We start from the raw sequence: 17,927 nt of genomic DNA, 5'->3' as shown, positions 1-17,927 counted from the left end.
GGGGAGGAGGCTGCTATTTAAAATAAGAAGTGACTGGGGCGCCTGGGTGGCTCAGTCGGTTAACCATCTGACTTCGGCTCAGGTCATGATCTCACGGTCCGTGAGTTCAAGCCCCACGTCGGGCTCTGTGCTGACAGCTCAGAGACTGGAGCCTACTTCGGATTCTGTATCTCCCTCTCTCTCTGACCCTACCCGTTCATGCTCTCTGTCTCAAAAATAAATAAACATTAAAAAGATAAGATAAAATAAGAAGTGACTGCAGCCACACATTCAGCACACTTGGGAAAGTGTGTAACTTGTATCACCCAAGTTGGCTTTTGGTTTAGACAACTACCTTGACAATCTTGAGTGGGAAAGGTAGAAAAACTCCCATCCTCACCCTTCGCTCTGCATGGTCAGGAAGGAGGAGGAACAAAAGGCAATTTGAACTGCTCTGCTTGAGAGTTTTGCAGGTGTGGAAAGAAGGGTCGAGTAGAGGGGAGTGGGGGTGGGGGAGGAGTTGAAAAGTCTTCTGAAAGATAGAGGCCCAAGCATATTCTACTAAGAAGCCAAGACCTGAACATCAACGACAGCCAGTGAGAAATTCCTGGAGGCAAGGATGACTGAGTCTGATTAATATAGGCATGTCTATTTTTATTTCTTTGTTTGTTTGTTTGTTTGAAGTTTACTTACTTATTTTGAAAGAGAGAGTGAGCATGAGTGGGAGAGGGGCAGAGACAGGGAGATAGAGAATCCCAAGCAGGCTCTGCACTGTCAGTGCTGAGTCCGACACAGGGCTTGAACTCACCAACCACGAGATCATGACCTGAGCCGAAACCAAGAGTCTCTTAACCAACTGGGCCACCAGGTGCCCCCAGGGATGTCTATTTTTAAATGTTAGCATTTTTGTTTGGTTGGCTCTTACTACACAATGGTACAAAATAACCTCTCGGTTACTAGAACCATCAACAAAACATGCCGTGCATACTATCTTTTCGAGATGGTTAGGATAAAACAAGGAAAAGTGGTCTAAGTTCAAGTCATTTTGAGGTAATAAGAAACAAAAGAGCTGCAGAAAGTGAAATCTGAATGGAGGGAGAACTACAAGAAGTGACCTTGGGGCTAAAAATGTTTGGGAGTCCACGAAAGCGTTGGGAGTTTTAGGCAGGGCCTACTTACCTGGGATGGGGGCTCAAGCCATTTAATTTAAATATTAAAGGAAAGAAAGATCCATAAAACGGGAGAACTGATGAACACTCAGGTGGTGGACATCTCGCCACACATTTGCAAGGCCAGAAGCCATTTCTAGCCTTTGCCACTGTTATTCCAGGCATCGCCATGTTACAACTACATAATTAAACTACAGGTGACCCTTGAACAATGCAGGGGTTAGAGGTGCCAATCCCCACACAACCTAAATTCTGTGTATAAGATTAGACTCCCCCAACACTTAACAACCAATAGCCTACTGTTAACTGGAAGTCTTACCGATGACATAGCTATTGATTAACACATACTTTGTATGTTACATTATATACTGTGTTCTTCCGATAAAGTAAGCTAGAGAAAATAAACTGCCATTAGGGAAGTCATAAGGAGGAGAAAATACACTTAGAGTACTGTACTGTATTTATTAAAAAAAAAATCCATGTACAAGTGGACCCACGCAGTTCAAACCCATGTTGTTTAAGGGTCAACTATATATTGTTTTTAGAACCAATGAGTTCATGCTCTCATACCTTTCTTGCCAGTGACAGCAAAATCTCATCTGAGAACATTTTGAAGTCTGTGTATTTCCCTAAAGATCTCCGGTAGATGTGGTTGTTGAGAATCGTGTAATGGACAATGGCACCCCTTTCATCCCCAAACCTTTTCGGAACTTCATTTAACATCTGCTGGAGATTGATGCTGGGGAAAGAAGCGAAATCTTTTGCAATCTGTGGTTCCTTGGTTGGACAAGACAGAGTTTTTTGCCAGGCCTGAGGATCCTCTTCTGGACACTCACAGTACTCATGGTACACTGGTCCTAGGGAAGGCAAAACATGTGTAATGCCATGCTCCATTAACAAGCACCACAACACAGGGAGTTGTTTCTGCCCCTGATATGAGCGTGGGATGATTTCTTGGTGAATTCTAAGATTATCCAGATGGGGATAATCTGCCCTAAACAAATCAGTGGTGAAAGCAGTTATGTCAGAGTCCCATGCTTCCATTTTCCATCCCCGTCTTGTACGCCTCTAGATGACCTACAGAGCATATGCTCTCTCCCCATATCACCCACTCTCAGCCAACTAGCTGCTGAATTCAGTTCTAGTGCGTTATAAGTGCCTGGAGAACATAAAACAACACCTTTTAGCAAAGAAAAAGAGGCATATTACTCTTGAGGCATTATTATATAGTAAGGGGTGGTGACTTTTTAAAAGACAAGATGGAGAATCTCTAAATCTCTGAATCTCTAAAATCATTTCCGTCAACACATCTCAGAGAAGAAATATGCAACCCAGGGGTTTCTGGCAGTGTAATTTTCTTCTTTGTTTTCTTTTTTTAAGTTTATTTATTTATTTTGAAAGAGAGAGATGGAGCACAAGCAGTGGAGCGGCAGAGAGAGAGGGAATCCCAAGTAGGCTCTGCACTGTTCATTTAGAGCGAGACGCAGGGCTCAAACTCACAAACCACGAGATCATAATGTGAGCCAAAATCCAGGGTCAGATGCTTAACCAACTGACCCATGCAGGTACCCGCCCCCCGCCCCGGCAGTGTAATTTTTAAAAAAGAATTTAAATTTTATACCCAGCCATAAGTATAAAACTTCTCTGAGGATTCATTTTAAAAGAACTTTATGCAAATTTTATATTTTACTTCAAAATATATTTATATTTAACTTAACATAAAAACTTCTAACAAACGATTGTGTTTCTTGACTATTTCTACTTCTGACCAAGGTGAGTAATATGGATTTACCACTGAAACTATCAAGAAACAGGCAAAATACATGAAACAGTTTTTTAAGCCACCAGACATGAGGCAGTAAAGGACACTGAGTCTGAGAAACAGGAAGCAGATGAGGTAAACCCTACAATTCCTAAGGTTACTGCTGCAGGGAGATTCTAGGTTATGGAAACAGGGGGAGAAATATAGGTTGAGCCCAGCAATCTCACTGAGTTGAGGGGACAGAGCAGAGTGTCCAGGGAGAACAAGGCAGCTAGAATTTATAGGGCATAGTCTATGAAAGGGGAGAACTATGCAGAAAGAAAACTCCAGAGATCTGCAAAAGGTTCCCCCCTCAAGTATTTAGGGTTTCTGAAGTGTGTATATAAGTGAGGAAAGGATCCAAGGCAGGGAAAGAATGAGTCAGAATGATTAGAGGCAACAGTAGGACCCACTGGTCATAGAGGGTTGGAAATAGTGTCTGTTCACACAAGGCAGACTGGAAAGCATCCTTATTTCTGAGGCTTGGGTAGACCAGGCAGAGAGATATTACCTGAGTGCTGGGGGAAAAAAGCCATAGCCAAATGCGGCTCTGGTCTCACCTAACAAATTGTAAAAGCAAAATTTGAAAAATTCAAACTATTTCCAAATAACTGCATTCTAGAAAAAAGCTCAAGAAGATGAGGAAGTGCCAAGAGATGAAAAACAGACTGGATATAATTAATGGCAAATTGGACATTGCAGAAGAAAAGATTAGTGAACTTAATGACGTAGCAATAGAAAGTAGACACAATGAGGGACGTCTGGGTGGCTCAGTCAGTTAACCATCCGACTTTGGCTCAGGTCATGATCTCCTGGTTTGTGAGTTCAAGCCCCACATCGGGCTCTGTGCTGACAGCTCAGAGTCTGGAGCCTGCTTCAGATTCTGTGTCTCCCTCTCTCTCTGCCCCTCCTCCGCTCACACTCAGTCTCTTTCTCTCTCAAAAATAAATAAACATTAAAAAAAATTTAAAAAAAAAGAAAGTAGACAAAATGAAATGGAGAAAAAAAAAGAATTTTAAAAATGAAAGGGGCATCAGTGTGTTCTGGGATAATTTCAAGTCTGATATAGGGGTAACTAATTCTTGGTGGAATTCTGGAGTAGAACAGAAAAAGTATTGAAGAAATCATTGCCAAAACTTTTCTGGATTTAGTGAAATCTATAATCCCAAAGATCTAAGATGCTCCACAAACCCAAGCACAAGAAACATGAAGAAAACTACACCAAAGCACATAATAATCAAATTGTTTAAGAGCCATGAGAGAGAAAACCTTCAGCAGGATGGAGGGACAGAGACAGATGTCAGCAGATTTACTGTTGGAAACAATGCAAGCAAGAAGACAGTGGAACAACATCTTTAAAGTATTAAAAGGAAGAAAAAAACCTGTTAAACTATTCTATATTTAACAAAGATGTCTCTCAAAAATGAAGGCAAAATATAGACTTTTTCAGACACACAAAAGCTGGAAGAACTCATCACCAACATTCTCACACTAAAAGAAATGTTAACAGGAATCCTTTAGCTGAAGGCAAATGGTACTAGATGGAAATACAGATATGCCAAAGAATTAAGAGTGTCGGAAATGTTAACTACCTCGATACATACACAAGATTTTGTTGCTTATCATTTAAATTTCTTTACCTAGTTTTCCATCCCTCAAAATTCCAAGTTAAATTGAGCTCCAGGAGGGGCTCCTGGCCAGCTTAGAGCATGCAACTCTTGGTCTTGGAGTCGTGAGTTCAAGCCCCCCATTAGACATGGAATTACTTAAAATGAGCTCCAGGAGGTATGCATACAATGTTTACTCTGTTGTACATGACTTCAAGGTCATCATAACCCATTTTGAAACGCATGGGGTCTACACATATAAGGCTGGCTCTGCACTGTATAATAATCACTTACCTTTCAAAATATAGGGAGACTGAGCCACATGTTCATCACCATAAAGGACCTCTATCTTCAGCCCTTCACTGACAGTTTCATACATCCTATATCGCACCAAAAATGTCCCATCATTCCTGTCCAAAGGTTTGGGGACGTGAATCCGGACTAACTCTTTAGGTGAAAGAGATTTGATTACTACCTTGAATAGTGTTTGACCTGAAAGAAAAAAATATATATACGTAATGCTACTATTTCATGGTTATTTTGTCTTATCAATTATTGGATAGGTGTCTCTATACTGAAGTTACTTTTTTCTATACCATCGATTGTAAACAAAAGTTTTAGTGTGGAAGGTCCTTGAGACCAGGAACAATGTCTGGGTTATGCCTGGAAACCAAGTATCTAAGTCAACATTTTGTGTGGGTTTAAAACAGTTCAGGTATTTAAAAATCCATAAACTCCTAGAATGACAGGGCTCTGTCACGATCCAACTTTCTCCTGGTAAAATATACACCAGCTTTCTTGTAAACCACGTTCATACCAGATAACCCTCATTTCTGAGGAAATTTCCCATTTGTTAACCCAAATTTCTAGCTAGACTTCTAAGTTTATTTCCCTAGAGATTATAGCTAGTTAGTAGACTGTGCACAAATATCACTCACACACTTACACACACACACACAATTTTCACACACGTTTGTAAATGCTAGAGTTTACTTCTCTAAGCTTTTTTCCTCAGGTTGAAATGAAAGTTATCCTAGGATGATCTAACATCCTTTTCAACTCCAAAATTCTGTGGGTTTTCTATTCCAGAGTAAATAACACCTGCTTAGTAAACCTCCCCTTCTCTTTTTGTAGTATACTGACTGATTTAGACTTTGAAACAATACTGTTGTGATTAATATCACCGTGATCCAGGGATAAACACTGCAGTATCTTTCTTCAGAGAGTCTGCAGATCAGGGCAGATCTGATCCCCAGGAGCTTTGAGAATAAAGATCAGTTAATGTCCTCACCACAGTTAATCACTATATCAAAAGCAAATGTGTTAAAAAAAAAGTGGTGAATCCTCTGAAATTCACAGCCCTGGAAAAAAATAGTGGTGACCAAAGTAGTCTTTGATCCCACATCTATCATAGTATGAAATTAAGTATATTTAATATATGTATTTTTGAAATTACTGAGTGAACCTAAATCTAGTTTCTTAGTTTCTAAATCTAGTGAGTGAAGTTTCTAGTTTCTCTTGATCTTCAAGGGTTTTACTTTTTCCTGTGGGTCAGGAGAGGTGTCCCTCAGTCTCTTCAGTTTGTAATAGTAATGTAGTATCTGACATCTTCCTATTAAATTTTACTATTTTATTTTAGCATTGAAATGAGTGTGATAAAATTATGAAAGCAATCTGATAAAATAAATGAACTATAACCAACATAGGGAATGTTGTAAGAAAAAAGGAAAGAATTTAGTGTGAAATTATTTAAAATGTTAGCCATTTACCTGAAATGCTTAAATGAAGCATATTAGTTATTGCTTTCATGTTATTTCTCACTTGGTTTTATTTTTATTTTTTTAAATGACTTTTTTAAAATGTTGATTTATTTTTGAGAGAGAGAGAGAGACAGAGGCAGAGACAGAGACAGAGCGTGAGCACAGAAGGGGGCAGACAGAGAGGGAAAGAGAGAATCTGAAGCAGGCTCCAGGCTATCAGCACAGAGCCCAATGCAGGGCTCAAACTCATGAACTGTGATATCATGACCCTGAGCTAAAGTCAGATGCTCAACCAACTAAGCCACTCAGGTGCCCCTCTCACTTGGTTTCAGAAAGACAATACAGTGTGGCAAACTGAAAATCAGGCAGGCAGAGCCTGGGAACTAGGAGGTAATTTCCATTATATTCTCCCCAAATAGGAAACAGAAAAGCTTTGTCTCTTGATCAAAGAGTCCTGTTCTCCACAAATTTATGATTTTAAATAAACAAAACAGATATAAGAGAAACATATTAGTGACTGTGTGATCTTTTCGGAAAAAATAGATTTACAGAAAAAAACAGCTCCAAAGTGCTTCCTTATTTTTAAATTCAAAGAATTGGACTAGATATTGTCTTGTCTCTTCCAACTATAAAATTTGTCTCTGAAATAGCATTTAAACATTCCATTTCAAGATATATGTATAAAAATAAAATGTAGCCATTTTTAATATTTTAATGTTCAGCTATGTTTATAGTAATCTTACATGCCTGTGTCATTGTTGGCATGACATTAATGCTGGAATCAACACAATTTAACAATGGCCAGGACTGAAATAGAAATAAGCAATTTTAACCTCATAAAAGAGAAAATGAGGGGCGCCTGGGTGGCTCAGTCAGTTAGGCATCTGACTTTGGATCAGGTCATGATCTCACGGTTCACAAGTTTCAAGCCCCACATCAGGCTCTCTGCTGTCAGCACAGATCATCTGTCCCCTTCCGTCTCTGCCCCTCCCCAGCTTGTGCTCCCTCTCTCTCTCAAAAGTTAATAAACATTAAAGACAGAGAGAGAGAGAGAGAGAGAGAGAGAGAGAGAGAGAGAGAATTAGAAGAGGGCACTTTGAAATTGCTTCAATGGAAGGAATGTGAATTCTCATTGGCCCCAGGCACCAACATACTGAACAGACTTCAAGCCGAGCTTGAATTTTCCTACTTCACAAGTTCAGACTTTAAGAGAGTGAGTTAAATGAGGCTGCAGGGTCCATGGACACCAAAGGAGGTTCACAGGATCAAAGCCTTGTATCACTGGAATCAGAGCTTCTGAAGGCTTTTGGTTTGGAAAGGAATAAATACTTTTTTTTAATCACTTACTTAGCATTTATTATGTGCCAGTGCCCGAGCTGGAGATTTTCATTTGCATTTTCTACGTTCTTTATTTCCTACAAGAATTTGTAAGGTGGGTATTGTCAGCCTCATTTTACAGATCAGGAAACCAAGACTCCAAGAGGATAAGTAACCTGACCAACGTCACCTATGTTAGGTAGGAGAGCCAGCTTGAATCCTTCTTCTTTCCAAGCCCCTCCTGAATCCATCTGGTCACGCTATGTAAGGTTAGCATATTGGTCTGCAGAATTCAGACTTGGAGGAACAACCTCCAGAGCTCCTGGTACTATGGAGTCACCGCCTCCCGTTTTGTTTAGGAAGATTATGAAGGCTCGACAGCTGGAACGAGTGTCAACCCCGTATGGCCAAGGGAACAGAGTGCCAGAAGGCCAAGCTGTTTTGCCTTGAGGCTAAGCGTAATCTTCCAAAAATGTCTGGCTGTCTGCTGACCATGGATGCTCTCCAGGAACTTGCTGAAAACTGATGCATGACAATCATATCACGGGAGATTTGATTAGACGGAAAGAGCATGCATGGATGTGTACCTTGGCTCTGACGTTTAATGGCTGTGGGGCCACAGGCAAAACATTTTAGCTTCACTGAGCCTCAGTTTCTTACGGAGAGAACAGTACCTATCCTTCTTATCTCACAAGATGATTAAGGAGAACAAATTAAACATGACACAGTTTAAAACACTAAAGTGCTACCCAAGTAGGAGGTAAGATTATTTTCTGAATATACTATTACTGGTGAAGGTAAAGGACAACTGAGTAGAAAGTGAGTATTTGTATCCAGCGATCTTGGGATATTCCAACCACCCTGCCTCCACCCTTTCCTTTCTTTTCTCTACAGTATTTACTGAGCATCTCTGCCAGGCATTGTATCAGATGCTGGGAATGTAACAATGTTAACAGGTTTCGCCTATGTTCGGAACAGAAGGAAATACTCAATTTAAGTCAGAAGGGAGTAAAAATACACATGAAAGATAGCTCCTTTCCCCTTATCCAAGGTCACAGACCCTCTAATTTCTCTCTTTGGATTCCAGTTTGAAATCCTTTGCTTAGACCATTCAAGATCACATGTTTGTTATCTAGGTACCTGGAGATACACAGCATAATAACAATATTCAGACAAATATGACTGTTAAATGGGAGTAATAATTATTAAGGGAATCTTGGTAAGTCATGTAAGAAGGTCTAAATCTTGAGAGGAAAATTGCCTCAAGGTGACTACGTGGCTCAGTTGGTTGAGCGCTCTTTCTTTTAAAAGCATTTTATTGCCATCCTTATTCACATATTTTTTTTAATTTGAATTTTAGTTTACCTTACAATATTGGTTTCAAGAGTAGAATCAGTGATTTATCACTTACATACAACAGTGAGAGCTCATCATGACAAGTGCCCTCCTTAGTACCCATCACTCATCTAGCCCATCCCCCACCTGCCTCCCTCCATCAACCCTCAGTTTATTCTGTCATTAAGAGTCTCTTGTGATTTGTTACCCTCTCTTTTCTCCTGCCCCAACCCTGTATGTTCATCTGTTTTGTTTCTTAAATTCCACATGAGTGATATCACATGGTACTTGTCTTTCTCTGATTAACTTTTTTTGCTTAGCATAATATATTCTAGTTCCATCCACATCATTGCAAAAGGCAAAATTCATTCTTTCTGATGGCTGAGTAATATTCCATTGTGTGCGCGTGCGTGTGTGTGTATAATACCATACTTTCTTTATCCATTCACTAGTCGATGGACATTTGGGCTCTCTCCATAGTTTGACTGTTGTTGATAATGCTGCTATAAACACTGGTGTGCATGTACCCCTGTGAATCTCTATTTTTGTATTCTTTGGGTAAATACCTAATACTGCAATTGCTGGATCGTAGGGTAGTTCTATTTTCAGTTTTTTGAGGAACCTCCATACTGTTCTCCAGAGTGGCTGCACAAGTTTGCATTCCCACCAAGAGGGTTCCCATTTCTCTGTATCCTCACCAATACCTGTTGTTTCTTGTGTTAATTTTAGCCATTCTGAAAGGTGTGAGATGATACAAATCACATTGTGATTTGTTTTCCTGATGATGAGTGATGTCAGACATCTTTTCTTGTGTCTGTTAGACATCTGGATGTCTTCTTTGGAAAAGCATCCATATCTTCTGCCCATTTCTTCACTGGACTATTGGAGGGGGGGTGTTGAGTTTGCTAATTTCTTTCTAGATTTTTTATACTAACTTTTATCAGATATGTCATTGGCAAATATCTTCTTCCATTCTGTAGGTTGCCTTTTAGTTTTGTTGATGATTTCCTTCATTGTGCTTTTTATCATGAAAGTCCCAATAATTCATTTTTGCTTTTGTCTCCCTTAGCTCTGGTGACTTGTCTAGTAAGAGACTGCTAGTGAGGTCAAAGAAGTTGCTGCCTCTGTTCTCCTCTAGAATTGTGATGGGTTTTTTTGGTCTCACATTTAGGTCTTTCATCCATTTTGAATTTATTTTTGTGTTGGTGTAAGAAAGGGCTCCAATTGCATTCTTCTGCATGTCACTGTCCAGTTTTTCCAGCACCATTTGTTGAGAGACTTTTTTCCATTAGATATTCTTTCTTGCTTTGTTGAAGGTTAGTTGTGGGTCCATTTCTGGGTTTTCTATTTTGTTACATTGACCTTTGTGCCAGTACCATACTGTCTGGATGACTACAGCTTTGTAATATAGCTTGAAATCTGGAATTGTGATGCCTCAAGTTTTGTTTTTCTTTTTCAGGAGTTTTTTGGTTATTCAGGGTCTTTTGTGGTTCCATACAAAATTTAGAATTGTTTGTTCTAGCTCTGTGAAAAAATGATTATGGTAGTTTGATAGGGATTGCATTAAATGTGTAGATTGCTTTGGATAGTATAGACACTTTAACAATGTTTGTTCTTCCAATCCATGACCATGGAATGCTTTTTTATCTTTGTGTCCTCTTCAGTTTCTTTCACAAAGTGATCTATGGTTTTCAGAGTATAGATCTTTCACTTCTTTAGTTAGGCTTATCCCTAGGTTATCTTATCGTTTTTGGTGAAATTGAAAATGGGACTGATTCCTTGATTTCTTTCTCTGCTGCTTCATTATTGGTGTATAGCAACGCAAGAGATTTCTACATGTTGGTTTTTCTAAATATATATTTTTAATGTTTATTCATTTAAAAAAATTTTTTTACATTTATTTATTTTTGAGAGACAGAGAGAGATAGAGCACAAGTGGGGGAGGGGCAGAGAGAATGAGACCCAGAATCCGAAGCGGGCTCCAGGCTCCGAGCTGCCAGCAGAGAGCCCGACGCGGGGCTCGAACCCACAAACTGTGAGATCATGACCTGAGGCGAAGTCGGACGTCTAACTGAGTCAGTTGCGTCCCTCTGCATGTTGATTTTATATCCTGCGACTTTGCTTAGTTCATGTATTAGTTCTAGAAATTTTCTGATGAAGTCTTTTGGGTTTTCTACAGAGGGTCATGCCATCTACAAATAGTGAATGTTTGACTTCTTTCTTGCCTAATTGGATGCCTTTATTTCTTTTTCTTGTTTGATTGCTAAGGCTAAGACTCAGTACTATGTTAAATAGTGGAGACGAGGGTAGACATCCTTGTCTTGTTCCTGACTATAGGGAAAGGCTCTTAGTTTTTCCCCATTGAGGATGATATGAGCTGCTGGTCTTTGTATACGGCCTTTATGATGTTGACATATGTTCCACCTGTCCCTAATTTGTTGAGGGTTTTTATCAAGGATGGATGCTGTATTTTGTCACATGTTTTTTCTGTATCTATTGACAGGATCATATGGTTCCTATCCTTTCTTTTATTAATGTGGTGTGTCATGTTAATTTATTTATGAATATTTAACCAGACCTGCAGCCCAGGAATAAATCCCACTTGATCATGGTGAATAATTCTTTTAATGGACTGTTGAATTAGATTTGCTAATATCTTGTTGAGAATTTTTGCATTCATGTTCATCATGGATATTGGCCTGTAACTCTCCCTTTTAGTGGGGTCGTTGGTCTTGGAATCAAGGTAACGCTGGCTTCGTAGAATGAGTTTGGAAGTTTTCCTTCTATTTCTATTTTTTGGAATAGCTTAAGAAGAATAGGTATTAATTCTTCTTTAAATCTGGTAGAATTCCCTTGGGAAGCCATCCGGCCCAGGACTCTTGTTTGTTGGGAGATTTTTTATTACTGATTCCATTTTTTTTGCTGATTAGGGGTCAGTTCAAATTCTCTATTTCTTCCTGTTTCCATTTTGGTAGTTTGAGTTTCTAGGAATTTGCCCATTTCTTCCATATTGCCCAGTTTGTTGGCATATAATTTTTCATAGTATTCTCTAGTAATCGTTTGTCCTTCTGTGGTGTTGTTTTTGATCTCTTCTCTTTCATTTGTGACTTTATCTATTTGGGTCCTTTCCTTTTTCTTTTTGATAAGTCTGCCTAGGGGGTTATCAATTTTTTTAATTCTTTTTTTTATTTTACATTTTTTAGAAGTTTATTTATTTTGAAAGAGAGAGACAGAATGAGCAGTAGAGGGGCAGAGAGAGAATCCCAATCAGGCTGTGCACTGTCAGTGCAGAGCCCGATGTGGGGCTCGAACTCACTAACTATGAGATAATGACCTGAGCCAAAATCAAGAGTTGGACGCTTAACTGACTGAGCCACCTCTTTTTTTTTTTTTTATGTTTATTTTTTAATGGGGAGAGGCAGAGAGGGAGAGGGAGACACAGAATCTGAAACAGGCTCCAGTCTCTGAGCTGTCAGCACAGAGCCCAACGTGGGGCTGGAACTTGGGAATGGCAAAATCATGGCCTCAGCCAAAGTCCGACTCTTACCTGACCTAACTGACTGAGTTACCCAGGTGCCTCAGTTTTGTTAATTCTTTCAAAGAACCAGACCTTGGTTTCACTGATGTGTTCTAATTTGGTTTTTTTTCTTGTTTCTATATCCTTTATTGTTGCTCTGATCTTTGTTATTACCCTTCTTCTGCTGGCTTTAGGCTTTATTTGCTGTTCCTTTTCCAGCTCTTTTAGGTTTAAGGTTAGGTTGTATATTTGGGACATTTCTTGCTTCTTGAGATAGGCCTGGATTGCAATATTCTCTCTTAGGACTGCCTTTACTTCATCCCAAAGATTTTGGACTGTTGTGTTTATATTTTCATTTTCTTCCATGTATTTTTTAATTTCTTCTTTGATTTCCTGGTTAACCCATTTATTCTTTAGTAGGATGTTCTTTAATCTCCATGTATTTGAGGGCTTTCCAAATTTTTTCTTGTGGTTTTACAGTGTTGTGAAAAATACACATGATATGATATCGATTTTTTTGTACCCGTTGAGGGCTGATTTGTGACCCAGTATGTAATCTCTTCTGGAGAATGTTCCATGTGCACTCGAGAAGAATGTGTATTCTGCTGCTTTTGGATGAAATGTTCTGAATATATCTGTTAAGTCCATCTGGTCCAGTGTGTCATTTAAAGCCATTGTTTCCTTGTTGATTTTCTGCTTAGATGATTGGTCCATTGCTCTAAGTGGAGTATTAAAGTCCCCTACAATTATGGTATTATTATCTATACATTTGTTTATGTTTGGGATTGATTTATATATTTGCTTTCTTCCAAGTTGGGGGCATATATTTTTACAACTGTTGTATCTTGACAGATAAACCCTTTAATTATGATATAATGCCCTTTTCATCTCTTTGTTACAGCCTTTGTTTTAAAATCTAGTTTGTCTAATTATGGCTACTCCGGCTTTCCTCTGACATTCACTGGCATGACTCTTGATTTCAACTCAGGTCATGATCCCAGGGTCATGGGACTGAGCCCCACATCAGGCTCTGCAATGAGTGTGGAGCTGCTTAAGGTACTCTCTCTCTCTGTCTCTCCCCCAACCCCCCTGCCCCTCTCCCATGCTTATGCTCTCTCTAAAATAAAACTGAAAAACATTTTTTAATTGCTTCTTTTTCATTAAGTTCCTGGGGAAGGGAAAATTTCGGGATTTGCAAGTGAATAATGGTGGTAGAGATGTAAAAAACTGGTTGGGTGAGCTTCTCAGAACTACAGGACAGCCATTTAATAGAAGCTAAAAATCAAGTGGCATGATGGGAAATAGGGAGAATCGAAGGGTACGAAATTGAGGGTGTCTGAAAAGACTTGGTGAAATCTTTTGGTTTTTATGAATTGTTCCTGGTTATGAAAACATTAAGATTATTTGGGGGGAGATTTTCCTGGGAAAAAAGAGTAGGGGCGCCTAGGTGGCGCAGTCGGTGAAGCGTCCGACTTCAGCCAGGTCGTGATCTCGCGGTCCGTGCGTGCGAGCCCCGTGTCAGGCTCTGGGCTGATGGCTCGGAGCCTGGAGCCTGTTTCCGATTCTGTGTCTCCCTCTCTCTCTGCCCCTCCCCCGTTCATGCTCTGTCTCTCTCTGTCCCAAAAATAAATAAACGTTGAAAAAAGAGTAAAAGAGATCCTTATTCTCTTGCCATAACCACTGAGAACACTAATGAGTGAGCTATAGTTTCATCTATTTTTTATAAAATTAGAAGGAAACTATATAATTTCTTTCCTGTTTAGTCTACTGATAACGTAGTATAAGCATTATTTTTAAAATTTTTTTTAATGTTTATTTATTTTTGACAGAGAGAGAGAGACAGAGCATGAGTGGGGGAGGGGCAGAGAGAGAGGGAGACACAGAATCCGAAGCAGGCTCCAGGCTCTGAGCTGTCAGCACAAAGCCCGACGCGGGACTCAAACTCACAGACTGCGAGATCACGACCTGAGCCGAAGTCGGATGTTCAACCGACTGAGCCACCCAGGTGCCCCTAGTATAAGCATTATTAAATAATCTTTTAAAATTAAAAAAAATCATGGTTATAACATATAACATAAAATTGATCATCATAACCATTTTTTTAAACTCTCTTTTTTTTAATGTTTATTCATTTATTTTTGAGAGAGAGAGAAAGCTGGGGAGGGACAGAGAGAGAAAGAGAGAGAGAGAATCTCAAGTCCAATGTGAGGCTCAAACCCATTAACTATGAGATCATGACCTGAGCCGAAATCAAGAGTTGGCTGCTTAAACCATTTTTAAGTGTACAGTTCAGTAGTGTTAAGTATATTCACATTTTTATGCAACAAATCTCTACACCTTTTTCGTTTTGTAAAACTGAAGCTTTATACCATACCTTTTCAACAACTCCCCATTTCCCTCTTCCATCAGCCCTTGGCAACCTCCATCCTACTTTCTGTTTCTATGAATTTAACTATTTTTTTTTTAATTTTTTTTAACGTTTATTTATTTATTTTTTTTGAGATAGAGAGAGAGACAGAGCATGAACAGGGGAGGGGCAGAGAGAGAGGGAGACACAGAATCTGAAACAGGCTCCAGGCTCTGAGCTGTCACCACAGAGCCCGACACGGGGCTCGAACTCACGGACCGCGAGATCATGACCTGAGCAGAAGTCAGACGCTCAACCGACTAAACCACCCAGGTGCCCCGAATTTAACTATTTTAAATACTTCCTATGAGTGGAATCTAAAATGTTAAGTTTAATGGGCTGTCAAACATTCCATCACATGAATGTACCAAACTTTATTTAGCAACTACCTTATAGTTGGCTGGTTAAATTTGTTGCCATAAGTAATTACAACGCAGCAAGAATTTCTTGCATGTAAATCACATTCTGACCATTTTTCTCAGGACAGATACCTAGAAATCAGATTACTAGATTAAAGGGCATGGACATTGTCTGCAAATGACATCTTTTTAGAAATTATATTTTCTAACTGTTGAACGTTATCTTTTTGTACATTCAATTTTTAAATATTTAACACTCTTGGTACATTTGGAAAATGGCTTTCCAGGAACTTTTTGGCAATTTGTGCTGCCACCTGAAGAGCATGAAGGTCACTGAGAGTCTCCAGAGGCTCCCTTAACAGCTTTGAGTATTACCGCTTAAAAACCCTTTGCCAATATTTTTAGATTAAAAATTAGAATTTTAATTGAATGTATAGCTCTTTCATTAATAGTAAGATTAGCAGCATGCCATTTTGGATCATGTAATTTTCTTTTTTTCCTGTATAAATTAATTTGTCTTTAGTTTTCCCTTTTCTTTCTAAAGCACCCCATTATAACATTGTAAAATTAATTTTAGAAAGTAAACTTTATACTTTTCTATATTTCTATAGTTAACACCCCATAGTGGAAGACTTCGAACCTGGGTTTAAGCATCTTTTATTCTGGGGCACCCAGGTGGCTCAGTCGGTTAAGAGACAGACTCCTGATTTCCGCTCAAGTCATGATCTCACTGTTTGTGAGTCTGAGCCCCCATCAACCTCTGTGTTGACAGTGGGTGGCGGGGTGCAGCCTGTTTGGGATTCTCTGTCTCTCTGCTTCTCTCTTTCTCAAAAATAAATAAAAAGGGGCACCAGGGTGACTCAGTCGGTTGAGTGTCCAAAATCGGCCCAGGTCATGATCTCAAGGTTTGTGGGTTCAAGCCCCACTTCTGGTTCTGTGCTGACAGCTCCCGGCCTGGAGCCTGCTTCAGATTCTGTGTCTCCCTCTCTCTCTGCCCCTGTCCTGCTCACCCTGTCTCTCTGTCTCTCTCAAAAATAAATTAACATCAAAAAAATAAACATTAAAAAAAGAATCCGATCCTTAGGGCCATGTAAAGTCCTTCTAAAACTAAAAACAAGTAGTCATGGTTTCCCACTGGCGATGGAAGCAGTGCCGGGTTCTACTGCCTCTTGGTTGATACAACAGGATGCCAGTTGGCTGAACATAAATTAGACATAAATTAGCAAATCCTGGCAACACCCAGAAACCACCAGGACAAGTCGTTAAGACGTTGCAAAGGCAAGACGTGTAGGAGAGCGTGGGACGGGACTCAGGACAAGATCCACCGTGCGGACCGAGAGTTTCACTAATTCCTGCAAGCTGCTGGTGACAACTCCAAACTGAGAAGGCAAACATCTCGCACTCACGCCCCCTGTGCGCACTGCTCTGACATCTCCCCGGGGGATAGGACTCGGCTGTCCCCAAGCCACCAGGCCTCGACCACGGAATCCGAGGATTTCTGGGGCTGGATGACTCACCGCGTGGGGGCGCTCCCTGCGTCACAGCTGGGGTGGTCGGCTAGGGCGTGAGTCCCCGGCCTCGCCGAGCGCCTGCAGCTGGACCCCAGGGCCCACGCCTCGTCCCAGTTAGGGCCCTGGGAGTTCATCCATTCATTCACTCACTCACTCACTCACTCACTCACTCACTCACTCACTCACTGGACTTCGCCCTGCGATGCCCTCCCGGTGCGTCCGGGGAGGCGGGGGCGCCAAGGGAGGCGGCCGGACCCGCGGGAAGGGCGGCCGGGGGGGAAAGGACGCCACGCAGGCGGCGGGGACCGGGGCGCGCGGAGGCCGGCGGCTCAACGCTACCTGGGGGCGAGCGAGTGAGGTTCAGGCCCTCCGAGTCCACGGCCTGCAGGTAGAAATAGCGCACGGGCAGGACGACGCCGGGCCGCAGCCCGGGCCCCCACACCAGGCTCCGCGGCGCGCTCACCGACGCCTCGGGGGCCCCAGCGCCCACGAGCAGGGCGAGCTGCAGCGGCAGCAGCGCGGCCCGCGGGAGGCGGGGCATGGTCGCGGGGCCCGGAGGTCAGCTCGGCGCCGGCGGCGACGGGGCGGCGGGGCGGCGGGGAGGGGCCGGGCTCCAGGGGCGGGCCTGTGCGCGGCCTCCCGCAGCCCCGCCCTCTCCGGGCCCAAAGCTCCGTGCGCCTCGCCCTGGGGTCAGCGGAGGGCGCGGCTCCGAGCGGCCGAGGCTGCGAGCCTGCGCCCTCGGCCGCCCCCTCCTCCGGTTGCCGGAGCTCATCCACCGTTTTTAAAGGACGCCAGCACAGTGGTGATTGCGGGGTGGGGGTGAGGGGGGCGAGCCAAGGGCCCCCGCAGCGAAGAACTTCCAAGTCGTTTAGGAAGACGCCTTTAGCCCACGAGTTCACTGGGTTTACAAGGTGCAGAGCGACTGGCACGGTCCTGGCTCCCCTCCCCACGCCACCTCTGAAAACTCTGTGGTCCTCTGCTCTGAGATTCCCCCAGCTTCTCCCTAATCTCCTTCCCCCTACACTCGGCTTTTCTCAACAAGTGTTTTCGGAGCGTCCACTAGGTTTGCGACAGACCCCAAGGGAGCTGTTGGGCACCGGGGTAACCGGATTCGGGGCGGAAGGCTTACCTTGAGCCTGGCCGGTGAGCTTCCCGTCTGTCAGGT

The 17,927-nt window shown here is 41.8% G+C and overlaps 1 protein-coding gene across 1 annotated transcript in view; it reads right to left on the bottom strand.

Moving 5' to 3' along the window:
- POGLUT3 (protein O-glucosyltransferase 3) overlaps positions 1–17,366 on the bottom strand; it is a 28,699-nt gene extending 11,333 nt beyond the window's left edge. Inside the window, exons 1-3 of the mRNA XM_027036446.2 lie at positions 17,102–17,366; positions 4,851–5,048; positions 1,719–2,005 (exon numbers count right to left, since the gene is read on the bottom strand). Of these exons, the coding sequence (XP_026892247.1) occupies positions 1,719–2,005; positions 4,851–5,048; positions 17,102–17,303 (687 nt within the window). The 5' untranslated portion in view covers positions 17,304–17,366. The remainder of the gene's footprint in view (positions 1–1,718; positions 2,006–4,850; positions 5,049–17,101) is intronic.
- Between the last annotated feature and the right edge of the window lie 561 nt (positions 17,367–17,927).

Source organism: Acinonyx jubatus, chromosome D1 (genome assembly GCF_027475565.1).
Source record: "Acinonyx jubatus isolate Ajub_Pintada_27869175 chromosome D1, VMU_Ajub_asm_v1.0, whole genome shotgun sequence".
NCBI lineage: Eukaryota > Metazoa > Chordata > Mammalia > Carnivora > Felidae > Acinonyx > Acinonyx jubatus.
The sequence above is the reverse complement of the archived record's forward strand: the minus strand, read 5'-3'. Positions and strand labels throughout refer to the sequence as shown.